The sequence below is a fragment of the Rhinoraja longicauda genome, chromosome 31 (genome assembly GCF_053455715.1).
Source record: "Rhinoraja longicauda isolate Sanriku21f chromosome 31, sRhiLon1.1, whole genome shotgun sequence".
Taxonomy (NCBI): Eukaryota; Metazoa; Chordata; class Chondrichthyes; order Rajiformes; family Arhynchobatidae; genus Rhinoraja; species Rhinoraja longicauda.
This window is the reverse complement of record NC_135983.1, coordinates 12,131,737-12,150,890: the sequence shown is the minus strand read 5'-3', so window position 1 is coordinate 12,150,890 and position 19,154 is coordinate 12,131,737. Positions and strand designations below refer to the sequence as shown.

Genomic DNA, 19,154 nt, shown 5'->3' with positions numbered 1-19,154 from the left:
TCTCGACCCAAAACGTCACCCATTCTTTCTCTTCAGAGATGCTGCCTGACCTGCTGAGTTACTCCAGCATTTTGTGATACCTTCGGTGTATGGAATGAGGTAGTTCCTAACACGAGTCTCCTCTATTTCATTCTACAGTGACCTATCCAATCTCGCCTCACCAGTACCTCAAGCTAACAAGTAGAAAAGTCAACTGAGAAAAAGCAAAACCCTGCGTATCCATGGTGAAGTTCTCAAACTCAGCGGAGAAGAAATTGTCTCACAAATTCACCAATAAAAAGGAGGACATTTCAGGTGACCGTAATTTAAAATATTTTAAAGAAAGGAGACAAATCTGATTGGGGTAAGCACAGAGCTGACAGTGCTGAAACATTTCAGGACGTGACTGGTCCAACCTGATCTCTCTTTCTCAGTGGGAAAGGACATTCTCAACAAAATACGACAAAGAGTTATTCAAACAAAAATGTTCGCAAGTTGCTCTATTCCCGGCTGGCCAAAGGAGCAAATGAATAAGAACAAAGGAGCATTGCTTAAAGTGGCCTGAGAAATCCACAATATTGGTAAGTTGCTAAGCTGTTGACAATATGTAAAAGGTATGAGGCACTTAATGAAAGGCCAGAATCTCATCCTCACCATGGACGCCATTGTGCAGGCACTGGGGAAATGGTCACAGCTGCAAACGTCTGCCAGAGAGCTTTGCAGGATGTTCTTAGCACCCTGTGGACGTTTCCCCAGTAACATTCATTGCAAACATCAGACACAGGAGACCAGTGGCTTGATAAACCTCAGTTAAATCTCAAGCAAGCGATTAAAGTAGATTTTTACATTGACGTCAACTTCCTCTCCACTGCACTAACGGTGAATCATTTGTTTCAAAGTAGAAGATTAACTGATAAATGTTTCTGATTCAGAAAGAACCTTGAGAGATTTGAGGTTTATTTCTGACCCCCTACTTTTAAAATGTTTTGCTGAAGGCTACATATTGCTATTCAGATTTTGTCTACCTGGGCAGGGAGCTTCTGTGGTTTTCCCAGTCAGAAGTATGTATGGTTTTACAACTCATCAGCAGCAAGGAGGGCAAGGTGCAGTGTCCATTCAATGTGGCACTACCTGGGGGAAATCAGTCACTATCAGAGAGGTCAGTGTTTGATTCTTAGGAAAAGATAGGTCACGTGTCTGCAGTGGAGGACACATCAGGGCAATCCACTCTTTACTTTACAGATACCATGCGGAAACAGGGTCTTCGGCCCACTGAATCCATGGCGACCAGTGATCACCTCGTACACCAGCACCACGTACCCGACACACCTGGGACAATTTACAATTTTACCACAGCCAATTAACCTACAAACCGGTCCGTCTTTGGAGTGTGGGAGAAAACCGGAGAACCCGGAGAAAACCCATGGAGTCACAGGGAGAACGTACAAACTCCGTACAGACTGCACTTGTAATTCTTCAGACTGAAGAAGGGTCTCAATTCGAAACATCGCCCATTCCTTCTCTCCAGAGATGCTGCCTGTCCCGCTGAGTTACTCCAGCATTTTGTGTCTACCTTCGATTTAAACCAGCATCTGCAGTTCTTTCCTCCACATTCCTGAGTTAGAAACCTGTTTGTTACTGAAAGGTAGTGGTTGCGTGGGAATACTTTGCAATGCCGTAACGTAAAGTGCCGACGACCTTCAGTTGCACAGAATTGCTCTATGAACCACTGGCCACATTAACAGGCATTGGTTTTGCCCATCAATGCGAAGTTGAATAGGTACTGTCAATGCCTTTGAAGGTGTTTTTGATAGGCAGTAAAGCATAAATGTTTTTATTTTTATATGGATGAGAAGGTGGGATCACATGGAACGGGCGGACAGCATGGACTTGGAGGGCCAAAGTGCCTGTTTCCAGGCTGTATCTTTAAGTTAAACTAATTCACTGGGTGCATACATTTTTCTTCAACACTTTGATAATCACTTTCTGATGAATTCATATTTTTTGTCTCGCATTATTGTCCTCGCCGTTGAAGCAAATAGGTTATTCCATTTCTCCTGCAGAGGCCTCCTGCAATTTTACATACCACGATCAAATTTCCCTCAGACTTCTTTGTTCCAAGGATAACAATTTCAAAGGAGACATTTTCTCTGCACAACTATAATTCGACAGCCTGGCAACACCACCCTGGATCTCCTCTGCACCATTGTCACCACTATCACAAGGAATGAGTTGTTTTGACTCCTCTGACACTAGATAATGGCAGCAACATTTGATCATTGCAAGAGACAGTCCATGATTAGGTATGAGAATACAATCTCTTTATGGGGTTGTCATACACTTCTTTTCTTTGTAACCGTGAAATATTTAGGGACTTCATCCAACGTGTGAGTTTTTCTATCAATTCAACTTGTGGTATCGGTTTTATAGATTGGCAATGTATAACAAATCCCCTCACATTAATATGAAAAGATATATATATATATATATATATGCACATCTGTTAGATTATGGATATGGCAATATTACAACACTTCACTAGAAATTACGTATTAAATTAAATTCTAAGTGAATCAAATTCAAAAGCTGCTTCCAGATGTAATCTTCCGTCCTTAATTCCACCTAAGGAAATTCCAAAATTATGCATTCCACATACGGCTCAGTGAAAATTGTGTTGACCACTTTGTACGTGGGTTGGTGGCCATCAAAATGGATGCCTGGGAGACTGGAGCATCAGAACGCTCCATGTTTCAGTTCAAGAGATTTTGATGTCCAACCAATTTTGCTTAAAGCCATTCACCTGCTGAGTCCCAGAACTAAAGACCATAAAGATAGGGAGATCCAATTCCGGTAGACTCAATCTGAAACACCTTGTTATAATATGTGGAGTCCTGTTGAAAGGCAAGTGGATTTTCTTACCAGGACATTTCCTCAGCAATGAACTTCTCCGTGCCACTTGGTAACAGTCTTAATATAGTCTGATTTAATGCACATTGTGCAGTAGTCTAGAAACTGGTGCCATATGACCCACAGTACTTGATTAGAAATAATGGAAAGGTATTTGACAGTAACGTTTTAGAAATGCAATAATAATATACATATAATGGCATCAGAGAGAGCTTTCACAGAGGCTAACCATTTATCGTGGTTCTATAATCCCTGTGCCTGAGGAGAATATTTCTCAGTATTACTGCAATAATAAACTGTGCAAAACGAACGTAATTACACGTTAACGTTAGTTACAAACAGCTTGAAAAAATCAACATCTGATAGAAGGGTTGGATTAACTATTCATTGGTTCATGGCTGTTGAACCAGATTTGATTTCACAAAGATTTTACTTTCAGGCATAAAGGCTTCAGGCCACTGATATGTAATATATTTCACGTCCTTTTTGCCTGCTCCTGATCTGTAATTTTCACGTAGATGTGTAATTTTTAAATGTCTACAATGGAGGCATTAGAGCTATTGTCCTTTTTTAGTTTTCCCGTTTGGAATTAAAAAAGCAATGCCTAATGCCTGTTGTGGGAATGTTTAACATTTTGTTTGCCCAACATAACTTACACAAAATTTACAGAGGCCAGTGAGTCAGAAATTCTGCTTGATCCTCATTGAGATGTGAGGGAAAAGTCCTGGCAGCATCCTGTTGTTAGAAAGTAACAGCCCATTCACCCAACTGCTGGGACAAACAACTGGTTTGGTAGATTTACTTACTTCCTTCTTGGTGCAAACACACCTAATAAAATGAGAAGAAAGACTTCACAGTGCAAGTGTCTGTGGATAATTTGAACATCTATATACCAAAACTCTTGTTTGTTTGTTTGTTTGTTTGTTCCTGAACTACAGCCAAAGCAGTGCACGACAGCGCGACAATTTTAGGCCCACCTTACTCACCGTCGTCCCTTTGGTGCTAATGGAAGAAGTTTCATTGAAATCGGTGTTATATTTTTAAAGTTATTCACATTTTAAAGTTTAAATCTATCTCCTAGGGAGGGAGGGGGGAGGGAAGGAGGGAAGGGGCTGAAGGGGGGAGGGGAGGAGGGACAGAGGGGAGGGGGTGGGGGTGGAGGGAGGGGGAAGGAGGGGGAGGGGAGGAGGGAGGGGAGAGGGGAGAGGAGGGGGAGGGGAGAGGAGGCAGAGGAGGGGGAGAGGAGGGGGAGGGGGGAGAGGAGGGGGGGGAGGGGAGAGGGGGGGAGAGGGGGAGGGAGGATGGGGGAGAAGGGGGGAGGAGAGGGTGCCGCACCAATGAAGGGGAGGTTTGGGCCCAGCGGGTCCACTTGGTCTAGTCCATCGTAAAATAGCCAATTTAAAAGTAGAACCATCATACACCTAACTTTGCAGGTTGACCCGCGGTCGATGGTCGATGAGAGTGTGGGGGGGACCGCCGTGAGAGGGAGGGGAAGAACAATGGACAATGGGAAGGGAGGGGGGAGAACAATCGATAATGGGGACCTGGTGATGGGGAACCGCTGAGCGGGGGGGGGGAGAACAAAAGAGTAGCCGGCGTGCTTTGTAACTTTGTCTGCGCCGTAGATGGACGCTATTTGTATACCTTGGGTATGCAGCAAATAATTGCACTGTCATGTGACAATAAAGTATTCCAAGATTTCCACATCTCACTGGATTCATGATAAGACCGGGCTAGGTGGGAAATTTAACAATGCTCATTACATCGAGGTTGTACTGCTATTACAGAAAGCTCTTCACATCCGTCCTTGTATGTCCAAAAGAAATTTATGGAACAAGTACTTTTAGGGTATAACATAGGAAACATGGCAACCAACTCAAGGAGCTCCTACAATGTGATATACAAGGAGAACATAAGCAGATGGAGTGGAGATACAAAAGACTGCAGATGCTGGAATCCGGAGCAACAAACAAACTGCTGGAAGAACTCAGCAGGTCGAGCAGCATCTGTGGAGGGGAATGAAGGGTCCTGACCCTGTAACATTGACTGCCCAGTTCCCTCCACGGATGCCGCCTGACCCGCCGTGTTTCTCCAGCAGATTGTATAAACACCTAATCTGTTCTGGTGGTTTAGAGCAAGTGATAAATACTAACCAGGGCAGTGTTCAGTGTTTTTTTTCTTTGAAACAGCACCATGAGGGAAGTACGGTGGCACAGCGGTAGAGTTGCTGCCTTACAGCGAATGCAGCACCGGAGACTCAGGTTCGATCCTGACTACGGGCGCCGTCTGTACGGAGTTTGTACGTTCTCCCCGTGACCTGCTGGGGTTTTTTCCGAGATCTTCGGTTTCCTCCCACACTCCAAAGACATACAGGTATGTAGGTTAATTGATTTGGTAAATGTAAAAATTGTCCGTAGTGGGTATAGGATAGTGTTAATGTGCGGGGATCGCTGGGCGGCACGGACCGGGTGGGCCAAAGGGCCTGTTTCTGCGCTGTATCTCTAAATCTAAAATCTAAATGAGATCTTCTAAATCTTCCTGAAGGAGCAAGCAGATCCCCCTTGGAACATCTTATCCAAAAGACACCATGTCGGACAATGCAGCCACTCCCTTGTTACTGCATTATAGTCAGCCTGACCGTTATGTTCAGGCTGACTGGACTGGGACTAGGATCCATAACCTTTTGACTTAGAGTTATGAGAGTACAGAAATGTGGTAAAGTATACTCCGGTGACTGGAATCATTACATTCTTATTAGGCAAGCAGGACTAAAATTGACCTTAGGTTTAATCAATTTTTTAATTAGTCTGGGGATCAAAGGTTATGGGGACGAAGGCAGGAGAATGGGGCTGAGAGGGAAAGACACATCAGCCTTGAATGGTAGAATAGACTCGATGGGCCGAATGGCTGAATTCTGCTCCTATGACTTATGAACATGAAGATTTGAAAATCATGGCGCAACATAATAATGTTTTCAACTTGTGTAGGAAGGAACTGCAGATGCTGGTTTATACCGAAGATAGATACAAAATGCTGGTGTAACTTAGCAGGTCAGACAGCACCTCTGGAGGAAAAGAATAGGTGACTTTTTGTTCAAGCCCTTCTTCAGCCAGTCTTACCAGAGATGCTGCCTGACTCTGATTTCCTAGCATTTTGTGTCAATGTTTTCAGCTATCTGGGTATCATCAGTCACAACACCTCACCCACAGGCACTGGTCAACATCCCCACTAGTTACCCCTTCTTCCAACCAGTGCAATGTTCGGTTTCAGTGGGTCCAAGGAAGCACCATCCTCGGACTTCCATCACAGCGTGAACTGTTTGCCTCCTTTAGTCTTTCTCCTCATGTCCTTCAAGGTTATAAAACGCTAGCGTAGCATAAGCTAATGACAGCATCCTGATTAATTGTCCAGTCATTTTGACTTTGGCACTATCTGAGATTGAGTTATGGCTGAAAAATCAATCCACGCGCTTTAAAAAAACACCAAAACAAAGAGGAGGTTTAAGTGCAGGATACTCCCAAATTTAGAAGGCAGTGGAGGCCAATTCACTGGATGTTTTCAAGAGAGAGTTAGGCATTGCTCTTAAGGCTAACGAATCAAGGGGTGTGGGGAGAAGGCATGGAACGGGGTACTGATTTTGGATGATCAGCCACGATCATATTGAATGGCGGTGTTGGCTCGAAGGGCTGAATGGCCTACTCCTGCACCTATTGTCTATGTTTCGATGAACTTGGATTTGAATTTTACGGCTGCCAGCTGTGCTGAACACAGAAGAACACCCCGTCCTGTAAACAGATTGTGCTGTTTAATGCAAGCATCGCGCAACAGCATATCAGACAGTGGTACACGTGAAGAAGCAAGCACCCATCCAAGTGACAACCCATCAGGGTCCCCGATGAGGCTGATGACAGGACCTCCTCTGCGGCTCTTACACCCTCCTCCGCCGACGTGAAGGTATCACTGACAGACGGAGCCTCGACCACCGCGGAATCTTCCCTGAGCAACAGGCTTTCTGTCATCGAGTGTTTCCCCGTTACCTTCCTGCATTTGCTGGTTCGAATGATGATGCTAATTGGCGATTTATAAATTGCAGTTCACTCACCCTGACAACACACCCAAAACAAGATTGAGCATGAAGAAAGATCCAATGACGATCAGCGGAATGAAATAAAGCCAGTTCCAGGTGTTCCCCGAGGCATCATTAGCCTGTCAAATAAATAACAGAGAGAGAACTCTGATGAAATGGGAGAACAGGCAAACGGGTCTGTGTAAACAGCTTATTTTGGCTGCACAATTAATTGAAGCAGTAGTCAATAAGTTAAAAACATAGAAATGAATATGTACAAAATATTCTCCATTTGTTAGCTATAACTATGCATCCAACATCATTAGACATTGTTAATGACTGAACAATTTGTATTTAGCAAGCCATTAATTCTTTGCAACATCCAGCATTATTGGCATTCATTCCATAAATGCTGTGACTGAAATCCTTCAGTTCTTCTAACCCAATACGTTCTTATCCTTAAAGCAGGTTTGGAGACTTGTGAGACCACGGCAGATAACAGCGGGATTTTGTTCACAACCATGTTGTTTTTTTAAAATTATATTTTGTTAAGTATTAAGGGTAGGCACAATAAGCTTTGGCTTCTGCCAACACTTTTGTTTTGCGGTCAGAAAATATCATGTGTGATTATATTGTTTTATTTTTGATACAATGATTTTGTACTATTTAACTTTCACAACTGTATGGTCAATCTGTTGTATTGTATTGACCGGAAATAAATGTCCACACCCTCAACGATGCCGTCTCTACCGAGATATGGCACAAGGAGCTTAAGAAATGGTGCAGAAGGCCAGGGGCACCTTGAACCACCTCGGGCCTCCATTAGGATTAGGCTTTTCATACAAGATCATAGCTGGGCTGATAAGTGGCCTCAAGGTGATCCTGCTTGATGTACCTTGATTCTCCTGATCTCAGCCTTATCCACATCTAGTGGCTCAACAAACACAACGCTACTGGGCAGGGAGTTACAAAGAATCACAACCTTCGAGGAGAAGAAATCCCTTCTCATCCCAGTGGTAAACAGAGAAACATATAAATAGGTGCAGGAGTAGGCCATTCGGCCCATCGAGCCAGCACCGCCATTCAATGTGATCATGATTGATCATCCAAAATCAGTCCCCCCTTCCTGATTCCGTTTGCCATTATTAAATGGACACTCTTTATTCCCGCCCGTGCCTTGAGTTCCAACCAGCAGAAATATCCTGGCAGCATCTATCCTGTCAAGCCCTGTCAGAATCTCCAGGAAGGAACTGCAGATGCTGGTTTACACCGAAGATAGAATAAAGAAAGTGGGTCAGGCGGGCGGCATCTCTGGAGAAAAGGAATAGGTGATGTTTCGGGTCGAGACCCTTCTTCAGAATCTGATGCATTTTAATGAGATTCCATTCGATCCTTCTAAGCTCCAGAATTTATGCCCATTCAGCCCATCAGTACCCTTTTAGTTGAGTTTATTGTCATGTGTACCAAGGTCCAGTGAAAAGCTTTTTCACTGCACCCTCTCCGAGTAAACAGTTCAATTAATCTGCAATGCACCAGCAACAAAAACAACTGCTTCCCTTCCTCAATAAGGAGATCAAAGATTTAGGTAGTCCTCGAGGTGTGGACTCACCTTATACATTCATAGAAACATAGAAAATAGGTGCAGGAGTAGGCCATTCAGCCCCTTGAGCCAGCACCGCCATTCAATAAGATTATGGCTGATCATCCAAAATCAGTACACCATTCCTGCTTTTTCCCCCATTTTCCTTGAATTCCGTGAGCCCTAAGAGCCAAATCGAACTCTCTCTCTTGAAAACATCCAGTGAATAGGCCTCCACTGCTTTCAGCCAGATTTCTCCTGCACCTTTGTTTCATCGTCTCAGAATATATAAATAATATTTCCTTACTCTTTCCATCAAAGATGATTCCCTACATTAAACAGGCCACTCCCGGGTATACAACGGGCTCCGATTATACAGACCTTCCTAAATCAAATGTTTCCATAAGATGCAAAAACAAAATTCACTCAATAAGGTAACCTTATCTCCACAGTGTTTTTTACAGAATGGCACTAAAAGCATGCAGGACTCATAAGGCAGAACAATTTCTAAAAATGGAGAGAGGAAACTAGTTCAGCCGTTGTTAGAAGCAAACGTATGTTCACACTTTGGACTTTTGAATCTAATAATAATATAGGAGCTTGTACGTAATTATGTCCATAAATTAGGCCTTTTAAAGCCAGGGATGGCCTGTACTGCATACACCACATTTTTACCCGCTTGCCAAACCTATCTTTATCCCTTTGCATTCTCTTGAAATTCTTCTCACAATTTCGCTTCTCACCTTTTCTGGTATCCACGCTCTTGGATACATACACTCAAATCCAAGTTTAAAAGGTTGAAAATGGCTGAGGCATTCTGCTAATCAAGCTTCTCAACCTGAAAATAGTCTGTATATCCCAACACTCTGCTTTCAGCCAGTTAACCAGTGCTCTGGTTAACCATAGCTAAAATCAAACCTTTCCTCCAATTCGACGACACAGAAAAAATCATTCACGCTTTCATTTCCTCCCGCCTAGACTACTGCAACTCCCTATACACTGGGATCAGCCAATCTTCCCTGTCCCGCCTGCAACTGGTCCAAAACGCCGCAGCGAGACTCCTGACGGGTACCCGTAAAAGGGACCACATCACCCCGATTCTGGCCTCTCTCCACTGGCTCCCTGTACGGTACAGAATCAACTTCAAGCTCCTCCTATTCACGTATAAAGCCCTAAATGGACACTCCCCCCCTACATCAAAAATCGTCTAACCCCCCTCTCTAACTCCAGTCCCTCAGGTCGGCCGACTTGGGGCTACTCACTATCCCGCGGTCTAGGCTTAAGCTCAGGGGTGACCGCGCTTTTGCGGTTGCAGCTCCTAGACTGTGGAACAGCATCCCTCTTCCCATCAGAACTGCCCCCTCCATCGACTCCTTTAGTCCAGGCTCAAAACCTATCTCTACTCCCTAGCGTTTGAGGCTCATTGAGGAGACGCTGTGAACTGTTTGCGTGCTACTGTATGTTTCTTTTTTTTTTTCCCATTGGAACCTAATCAGATGTACAGCACTTTGGTCAACATGGGTTGTTTTTAAATGTGCTATACAAATAAAATTGACTTGACTTGACTTGACTATCTATACTAATTCAATACTGTCAACACATGAGGCCCCTATCTCATGTTGCAACCATCCATTGAATGGATTTTTGAAATTCAAATCTACCACACTTACTAATTGCTCCCAATTTATCCTGTTGGTAGCGTCTCTAAGAAATCCAGCATATTTATCCAGCACAATATCTAAGGGTCTCGACCCGAAACGTCACCCATTCCTTCTATTTAGAGATGCCGCCTGCCCCGCTAAGTTACTCCGTCACTTTGTGTCTATCTATGATATGAAATTCTGTGAAACCGTTTTATTTTTATTTTTTAGGTATCCACTAAATATTTTCGTGGATTCTAACATTTTCCAACACCTGATGCTGATAAACAGAGTGGAATACCTCTAGTTCCACCTGCCCTCACTACTGAAAAGCTGTATTATATTTGCTGTTTTGCAATCCAATGGGACTTTTCGAGAATCCAGTGAATTTTGGAAGATCACATCAACACATCCACTCTTTCTGTACACTCCACTTTTCAAAGGCAGGGATGCAAATCGCCTACAGTCTCATCAGCCTCAGTCTTATTAGTGCAACAGTTAACAAATATCCACAGCACTTGTTTACACCTCATATTTATGCTGAATCACTTAAATGTTCCCGAATAATTGCAACCTTATTCTTCAGACATTTAATTTCTCCACAGAGTTGGGGAATGCCTTTCTACTTAAGGGAATGTTAGTTCGGTCCATTATCATAAATCCACATAAAGGCAATCCTGCCTTATCTTAAAAAGTAATTGCATTGCCTCATTTAATGAGCTCCAGGGGCCTGTTGAAATCTATCATGTTAAGGCACATTTATTGTGTTAAAGTATTTCTTCAAGTCCTGTGTTCCAATCTGCAATTGGTTGGCCAGCATTTATTTTCTGCCACATACACCAATTTGCTATATTTCGTGCTCGAGTGTTGACAAAACTTTAAAAAAAGGACTTTAAGGTTCATATTCCAAACATACTATATATTTTTAATTTCCACAGCCAACTTGATAACTGAGTTGTTCCACGAACCAACTAAAGTGGAATTGTACCATACGCATGCTGATCTGATCCACAATCAGTAGTACATAGAAAGGTGTGTTAGAATTGGCCTCAACAAATCCATGGTGCATAAAACAAATTAAAGAAGGGTGGCATGGTGGCGCAGCAGTAGAGTTGCAGCCTTCCAGCGACAAAGACCCAGGTTTGATCCCGACTATGGGTGCTCGTCAATACGTTCTCCCCGTGACCTGCGTGGGTTTTCTCCAAGATCTCCGGCTTCCTCCCACACTCCAAAGACGTACAGGCTTGTAGGTTAATCGGCTTGGTAGAAATGTAAATTGTCCCAAGTGTGTGAAGGATAGTGCTAATGTGCGGGGATCGCAGGTCGGTGCGGGCTCGGCGGGCCAAAGGGCCCATTTCGGAGCAGTATCTCTAAACTAAACTACTCAGCTGAGCCTTCTACATCTAATCTCTAATTGGCAATGCCTGCTGAAGAACGTTGGCAGGTGACAAGAACAGGACAGAGTGATTACAATGTGGATCACAAAAAAACACAGACCTTTTAGTGCCTCAATACAATCCAATATTTGGATGTAAAAAATATAAAATGTTGTTAAAATCATTGGCTTCAGACAATTCAGAATTGCAAAGACCGTGATTTTCATTCTAGTTGTTCCATGTTCCTGGCCCTGACCACATGTCCAGTGGGGGGCAATGGCTCTGGTCAAGCTTTTCAGGGGCCTCCGTATTGTGCCAAGTTCATCATCTCTCAGTCACCACTCCCAGGCCACTGTGTGGCTTGTCTGCACTGATTTCAGGCAGTCGGGGGATTTCCTGGTTCGCTGTCATCCTGCCCCAACCCGCCACCCTGTGACGCATGTCTGGCCCCTACCATGCTTGCCAATCTTACATCTGGAATGACAATCCTCCAACACCCAATGATCAGCAGATCACTGACCCACCTCCAGTCACATCACTGAACCCACAGCCTCCAGCCACTTTGTTACCATCGGACCCCCTGCCTCTGCTACCCCCTCCCACACAGACTCAGCTCATAACAGACCCAGATCCAAACTCAGAAGATCTGGACCCAGAACTGAATTCAGACCTAGATCTGAACTCAGACCCAAATCCAGCAGAGCTAGACCCAGATCCAGATCAATCCCAAAATCAGATCTAGACCCAGACCCAAACCTGGAAGATCAGGGTCTGCATCTGGACTATACTGAGACACAGACCCGAACCCATAAGACCTGGCCCAGGATTAGACCCTGATCCAAGCCCGGCTGAGAGTCAGATCAGACCTAGAATTGGACCGGGTCAGAACCCAGAATGTCACAGTCCAGCAAGTCCAGCCATTCACCAGGCATTTCATGTGTGGGCTCTTTTGCTCACATTCACTGAATTTCCTGATGCCAGTCCCTTGAATAACTTCTTATTTGGCCCGCTTCCAAGTCACTTACGAACGCACTTTGCAGATCCAATTTATTTTCTGGCCAATTTTCAAATAACTGCACAGTTGATATGTGGCCACAGTTGTTTTAGTGAAGGGACTATGAACCCATTGCAGATCTCCCCCTCTGTAGGGCTCAACCTCTTGGCTCAGTCATTGAATGAGCGATCATTCATAAATAGAACGACATCCACTTTTACCTGATGGTAGACACAAAATGCTGGAGTAACTCAGCGGGTCAGGCAGCATCTCAGGAGAGAAGGAATGGGTGACATTTCGGGACGACCTGAAACGTCACCCATTGAGATGCTGCCTGACCCGCTGAGTTACTCCAGCAATTTGTGTCTACCTTCAATTTGAACCAGCATCTGTAGTTATTTTCCTCCACTTACCTGATGAGTCAGAGAGTCAGTGCAACCCACCCATCATCCGCCAAACCTATTTTGATTTTACCCACATTCCCATCAACTCCGCTCCAACCCTCAACTCCACATTAGGGGCAACTTATAGCACCCAATGGTTATCGCATTGTTTCTCTGGGATTTTGGAGGAAACCTGAGCACCTGGGGGAAACCAACATGGCCGCAGGGAGTATAAGAAAATAACTGCAGATGCTGGTACAAATCGAAGGTATTTATTCACAAAATGCTGGAGTAACTCAGCAGGTCAGGCAGCATCTCGGGAGAGAAGGAATGGGTGACGTTTCGGGTCGAGACCGTTCTTCAGACGCAGGGAGAACGTGTAAACTGCAATATGATGAAATATGCACTGTGGAACATGCTTCATTCACATACTTGACCACAGGATTTCACAAATAAATCTTTATCTGAGTGAGGCATGGTACTTTCTGCTGGCGAATGACAGAAAGTTCTGTCCCTCAGATAAAGATTTATTTGTGAATCCTTCTTCATTACAGTTAATGAAACTTTGTATTAAAATGAAAATGCACAAATCATGAGCAACCACAGGCAGTGTACGAGCTTAATCGGTGAACGTCCCTGGCACGGAACCATCTTTTAATATTAAAATATATTTCATTCCAGCGCGGGGCTCATTTGTTGAAGAACCAGCTGAGCACTGAATGTTACAGACAGAACACATCACCGCAGCACAGAAATCTGGAGATTAAACATGCTGCTGATCTGATTCAGTTGCTGGAAAATGTCCAGCGTCCAATGAACAATTGCAAGGTGGAGAAAATCCTTAAGTGCGTCCGAGAATTTTCATTATAAAACTCCAGAAGTTTCCATTGATCTTTCAACATGCAATAATTTATTCAGTCATTGCATAAATGACTAATCTATGCACTTGCAGGAAGATGCAGTGCTGGCTCGAAGGGCCGAATGGCCTACTCCTGCACCTATTTTCTATTTTCTGTGGCATCCACAAGGTTTCAATGTGTAGGACATATGCAGCAAGCCTTTGATTTCATCCATCAATCCCACCCTTCGGCCCTCATCACCAGAAGCATCACATTTGGTCCTGGGTCGCACAGATTCTGAGACATACAGCATGCGTACACACCGAAGGCATCACAAAATGCTGGGGTGACTCAGCAGGTCAGGCAGCATCTAGGAGAGAGGGAATGGGTGACGTTTCGGGTCGAGACCCTTCTTCAGACTGAACACACGTACACACCATTGCAATGCCAATCTGCGTCCTTCCCATTTTTTTGCATTTGGGCCAAATCCCTCTACTCTGTTCCAATTTGCTTCAGTCAGAGGCTGCACGTGTTGATTGACCACTGAAACTGTGATTATCCGATTAGATGGATCAGCAAGAGTAAAATGGCCCCTTATTGGGTCAACTTTGCCATGTTGCCTTAAATGTTGCTAAAACATACTGGGGGGGGGGGGGGGGGTACATCAAATAGCCCTGGTAAGTGAGCACCAGGTGTGATTGAGCAAGACCCTGAGGTCACGGTGCAGGACAAACTCAAAGACTGAGCTTCCACCTCATCATAGAGTCATAGAGTCATACGGTGTGGAAACAGGCCCTTCGGCCCAACTCGCTCACACAGGTCAACAATGTTCCAACCACCCTAGTCCCACTTGCCTGCGCTTGGTTCATAACCCTCAACACCTATACTATCCATGTACCTATCCAACTGTTTCTTGAACGATGGGATAGTCCCAGCCTCAACTACCTCCTCTGGCAGCTTGTTCCATACACCCACCACCCTCTGTGTGAAAAAGTTACCTCTTGGATTCCTATTAAATCTTTTCCCCTGCACCTTGAACCTATGTCCTCTGGTCATCGATTCCCCTACTCTGGGTAAAAGACTCTGTGCATCTACCCGATCTATTCCTCTCATGATTTTGTATACCTCTATAAGATCTCCCCTCATTCTCTGACGCTCCATGGAATAGAGACCCAGCCTACTCAATCTCTCCCTATAGCTCACACCCTCATCGTCCAGATTTCATCGCCCAGCTGAAGCAAGTTTTGCTATTGACTGCATCGGCGCATCCGCACAGTGTGCCTACCTGTGGCAGTGAGCACCAGCCAAAGCCGACAGAGGCTGAGTGAAACCCAGGGAGGGGTCACCTCATTGGGCGTCATCAGCCATGGGAGGCTTTGGAACTGGGGCACACAGCAGCAGGCAATGGAACATGTGTTGTCAATGAGGTCTAGAGAAGAGGACAAGTGCACCAGGACCAGGGTGGTTGGGGTGGGGTGGGGGGGGGGGGGGGGAAGAAATTGTACTCAAGGTCAATATCATGAGTGCAACTTTCAGGATACAAATATAGTGCCACTAAACATTCAATGGATGGACAAGGTAGTGAAGATGTCAAAGCCCTTATTCCAACACATGCCCCACAAGCCTTGCATGATATTCCATGCGACACACGCCTGCCGTACACCTAACAACAGTCCCCATCGACACACCTTTGAAATAACATTAACCTGCCCCGGTAGATGCACAAACACTGGGCACTACTCCAAGTCACGCGCCCGCATGCTACCAGCTATTCAGCCAAGGGAGGAATGTCCTGCAGAAATGTCATGCAGGGCGGCACAGTGGTGCAGCAGTAGAGTTGCTGCTTCACAGCGCCAGAGACCAGGGTTCGATCCTGACTCCAGGTGCTGTCTGTACAGGGTTTGTACGTTCTCCCTTTGACAGTGTGGGTTTTCTCCGGGTGCTCCGGTTTCCTCCCACACTCCAAAGACGTGCAGGTTTGCAGGTTAATTGGCTTCGGTAAAATTGTAAATTGTCCCTAGTACATTGGATAGTGTCAGCGTACGAGGCGATCGCTGTGGACGGGCCGAAGGCCCTGTTTCCACGCTGTAAAGATGCCACAAGTCACTGACCCGATGCTCTCCTCCCTGCAGGTGAACTAGCATCACTCGCGGCAGCTAACACCGAGCAACTGAAGGAAGAAGTGCCAACCACACCTGGAGAGGCAGCAGTGAATCAGATAACTCAAGGTGCTTTCCATCTCCCTACCACTCTGTGGTCCCGCTCAGTTTACAGAGTTCTGCTGGGATGTGTGTACCAGCTTTACACAGCTCCCCTCCCACACTCTGCCTTTGCTTCTACCTTCATAGAAACATAGACAGTTATATGAATAGGAAATGTTTAGAGGGATGTGGGCTAAACACGGGAAATTGAGATTTGCTGAGATGGGGCATCTTGGTCAACATGGACTAGTTGGGCCGAAGGGCCTCTTTCCGTGCTGCATGACTATGACTCCAACTGCCTACAGCGAATTACCATTTAGAGTAGATAAGCAGCAAACAATTTACAGAGGAGTTGATGAGCATTTAAGAGAAAATACATTGCAGGTTACAGGAAAATAATAACAGGGAGAATGGGACTGATGGGATTGCTCTATTAAAGGTTTCACAAGTTAATTTATATTGAATTATTCTACAGGTTAACACAAGTGCACAGAATTTATGTCAACGAACTTGTGAGATATCACTTCAATAACTAGGCCACTGCTGTGTTCAGCGATGAACTGAAGGCTTTTTTATAAGGCCAAATGATTAGGTTGTTTGATGCATTTCATTCAGCAGTGTCAAGGAGTTCTACTCTTGTACCACATCAGACAAGTGAAATCCTGTGAGGAGTTTTTTTCCGGAGTATTGTAATCCAAGTGGGTGAACAATTAGGAGATTATGAGAAGATAAATCAAGATGCTCAGAAAACATCCGAGGTTTTAGAGTTATGTATACAGAGTACACAGTGTATACAGTCGTTAGAAACCATCTGACTCACAGAAATCCAACTTTACCCAAAAATTCCCATACATTTTTAAAGCTCTTTACAAGGAAGGAACAATAATATGGTTTGTGGCATTCATTAGTAATTGAATACAGTATATATTCCATTAGTTTAGGGTGATTATTCAATGAAATGAAAGAACCTGTGTGAGTGTAGCTGGGGTGATATTTGACACAAGGAACTGGAGGTGCCGGTTTACCAAAAAAAACAACCCAATGTGCTGGAGTAACTCAATGGGTCAGGCAGCATCTCTGGAGAACTTGGCTCGGTGATGATTCAGGCCAAACTGTTTGTACTGGGGAAGGAGTAAGCAGGAAAAGAGGGGGGAGCAGGACAAAGCTTATATGATGAAGGGTCTCGACCCAAAACGTCACCTATTCCTTTTCTCCAGAGATGCTGCCTGTCCCGCTGAGTTACTCCAGCATTTTGTGTCTATCTTTGGTGTAAACCAGCACCTGATGCAAAGCCTGTACATAACCTAGTAATTGCCAGGCATTGTCCCGCCCCCACATCTATTCCAGCATTCCACTTCCCCCACCCCCGGCCTGCTCCAATTAGTCTGTAGAAGGGGCCCCGACCCAAAACGTCACCTATCCATATGTTTCAGAGATGCTGCCTGACCCGCTGAGTTACTCCAGCACTTTGTCAGGTTTTTTTAAAAGGGTGATGTGATAGTGGTTGTTCTCGAACACAGACATTTCCAGCCAACTGAGAAATCAATTTACGAGCAGTTCAGGAACGGAACCGTTATGTAACCCTGTGCATCCAATCAATAATCAGCCTTTAAACTGTGCAGGAAGTTGACGATTATTTTCACAGGCCTTAGTAAAATGCCCCGATACTCGCATAGCAAGCAGAGAATCAGAACAGGTGCTGGATACTTCAGTCCAGCAATGCATCTTGATGACTGGCTGGCTGCGTATCAGATTGAGAATGAGCTTTGGTTCTCTCAGCTCAACATTAGCACATCATTATTCTAACGCTGAGGACACAAATGAGCAGTAAACTGCCTTCACGTTGTAGCCCACATTAATCTAACACACAGCTACCGCCTCCATAAATCTTTCACGATGAAGTGCAAGGCTTTCAGAATCCATTCTCAGTGCCCGAACTGCCGGTCGCATTAGCTCACATTTTCATCCAGCTCAATTATTAGAGCAGCAGAATGACAGAGTATGGAAACCTAGAGACTATGTTCTTTGACCTGCAGCCTCATTATTTTCAAGCTGCAAAAATAAATAGCTTTTAGAATGTCAATTCAAAATCCTACCATGTTCATAATGGGCTTCCTTAAGCATCATTGGCCAGGCTACACTTAGGCCTGCCATTCCTAATTACACACAGTGCCAGCTTGGAGCCTTCCATCCCCGCACGACGTTACGGCGGCGCGGCGGTAGAGTTGCTGCATTACAGCGCCAGAGATCTCAAGTTTGATCCTGACTACAGGTGCTGTCTGTATGGAGTTTGCACGTCCTCCCTGTGACTGCATGGGTTTTTCCTGTGTGCTCCGGTTTCCTCCCAAAGATTGTAGGTTAATCGGCTTCGGTAAAAAATGTAAACTGCCCCTAGTGTACAGGATAGTCTGAGTCGCTGGTTGGCGTGGACTCGGTGGGCCGAAGGGCCTGTTTCCACGCTGTATCTCTAAAGTCTAAAGGTGTGGAACAGCTGCAAGCCCTGACCTGCCTGCTGTTGTTTTGCCCACCTACCGGCGACTTACAGAGCATTTACCACCCAAAACATGGCTAGTACACTTTAAATGAGTGAGCTTGTATTTGAAATTGTATTCTAGCCTTAGATGGAGTACATCTAGCCTTAGAGGGAGTACAGAGAAGGTTCACCAGATTGATCCCTGGGATGGCAGGACTTTCATATGAAGAAAGACTGGATAGACTAGACTTATACTCGCTGGAATTTAGAAGACTGAGGGGGGATCTTATAGAAACATATAAAATTCTTAAGGGGTTGGAGAGGCTAGATGCGGGAAGATTGTTCCCGATGTTGGGGAAGTCCAGAACTAGGGGTCACATCTTAAGAATAAGGGGGAAGTCTTTTAGGACCGAGATGAGAAAATATTTCTTCACACAGAGAGTGGTGAGTCTGTGGAATTCTCTGCCACAGAAGGTAGTTGAGGCCAGTTAATTGGCTATATTTAAGAGGGAGTTAGATGTGGCCCTTGTGGCTAAAGGGATCAGGGGGTATGGAGAGAAGACAGGTACAGGTTACTGAGCTGGATGATCAGCCATGATCATATTGAATGGCGGTGCAGGCTCGAAGGGCTGAATAGGTACTCCTGCACCTATTTTCTATGTTTCTATGTTTCTAAATATACTCATAAGTCAAAACTACTGGAATGTTTTACAATTG

General features: G+C 44.8%; 1 protein-coding gene across 1 annotated transcript in view; it reads right to left on the bottom strand.

Annotated features, from left to right (window-relative positions):
* cacna1ba (calcium channel, voltage-dependent, N type, alpha 1B subunit, a) overlaps positions 1-19,154 on the bottom strand; it is a 542,697-nt gene that overhangs the window by 222,684 nt on the left and 300,859 nt on the right. The window contains exon 8 of the mRNA XM_078425960.1: positions 6,989-7,092. Within this exon, the coding sequence (XP_078282086.1) occupies positions 6,989-7,092 (104 nt within the window). The remainder of the gene's footprint in view (positions 1-6,988; positions 7,093-19,154) is intronic.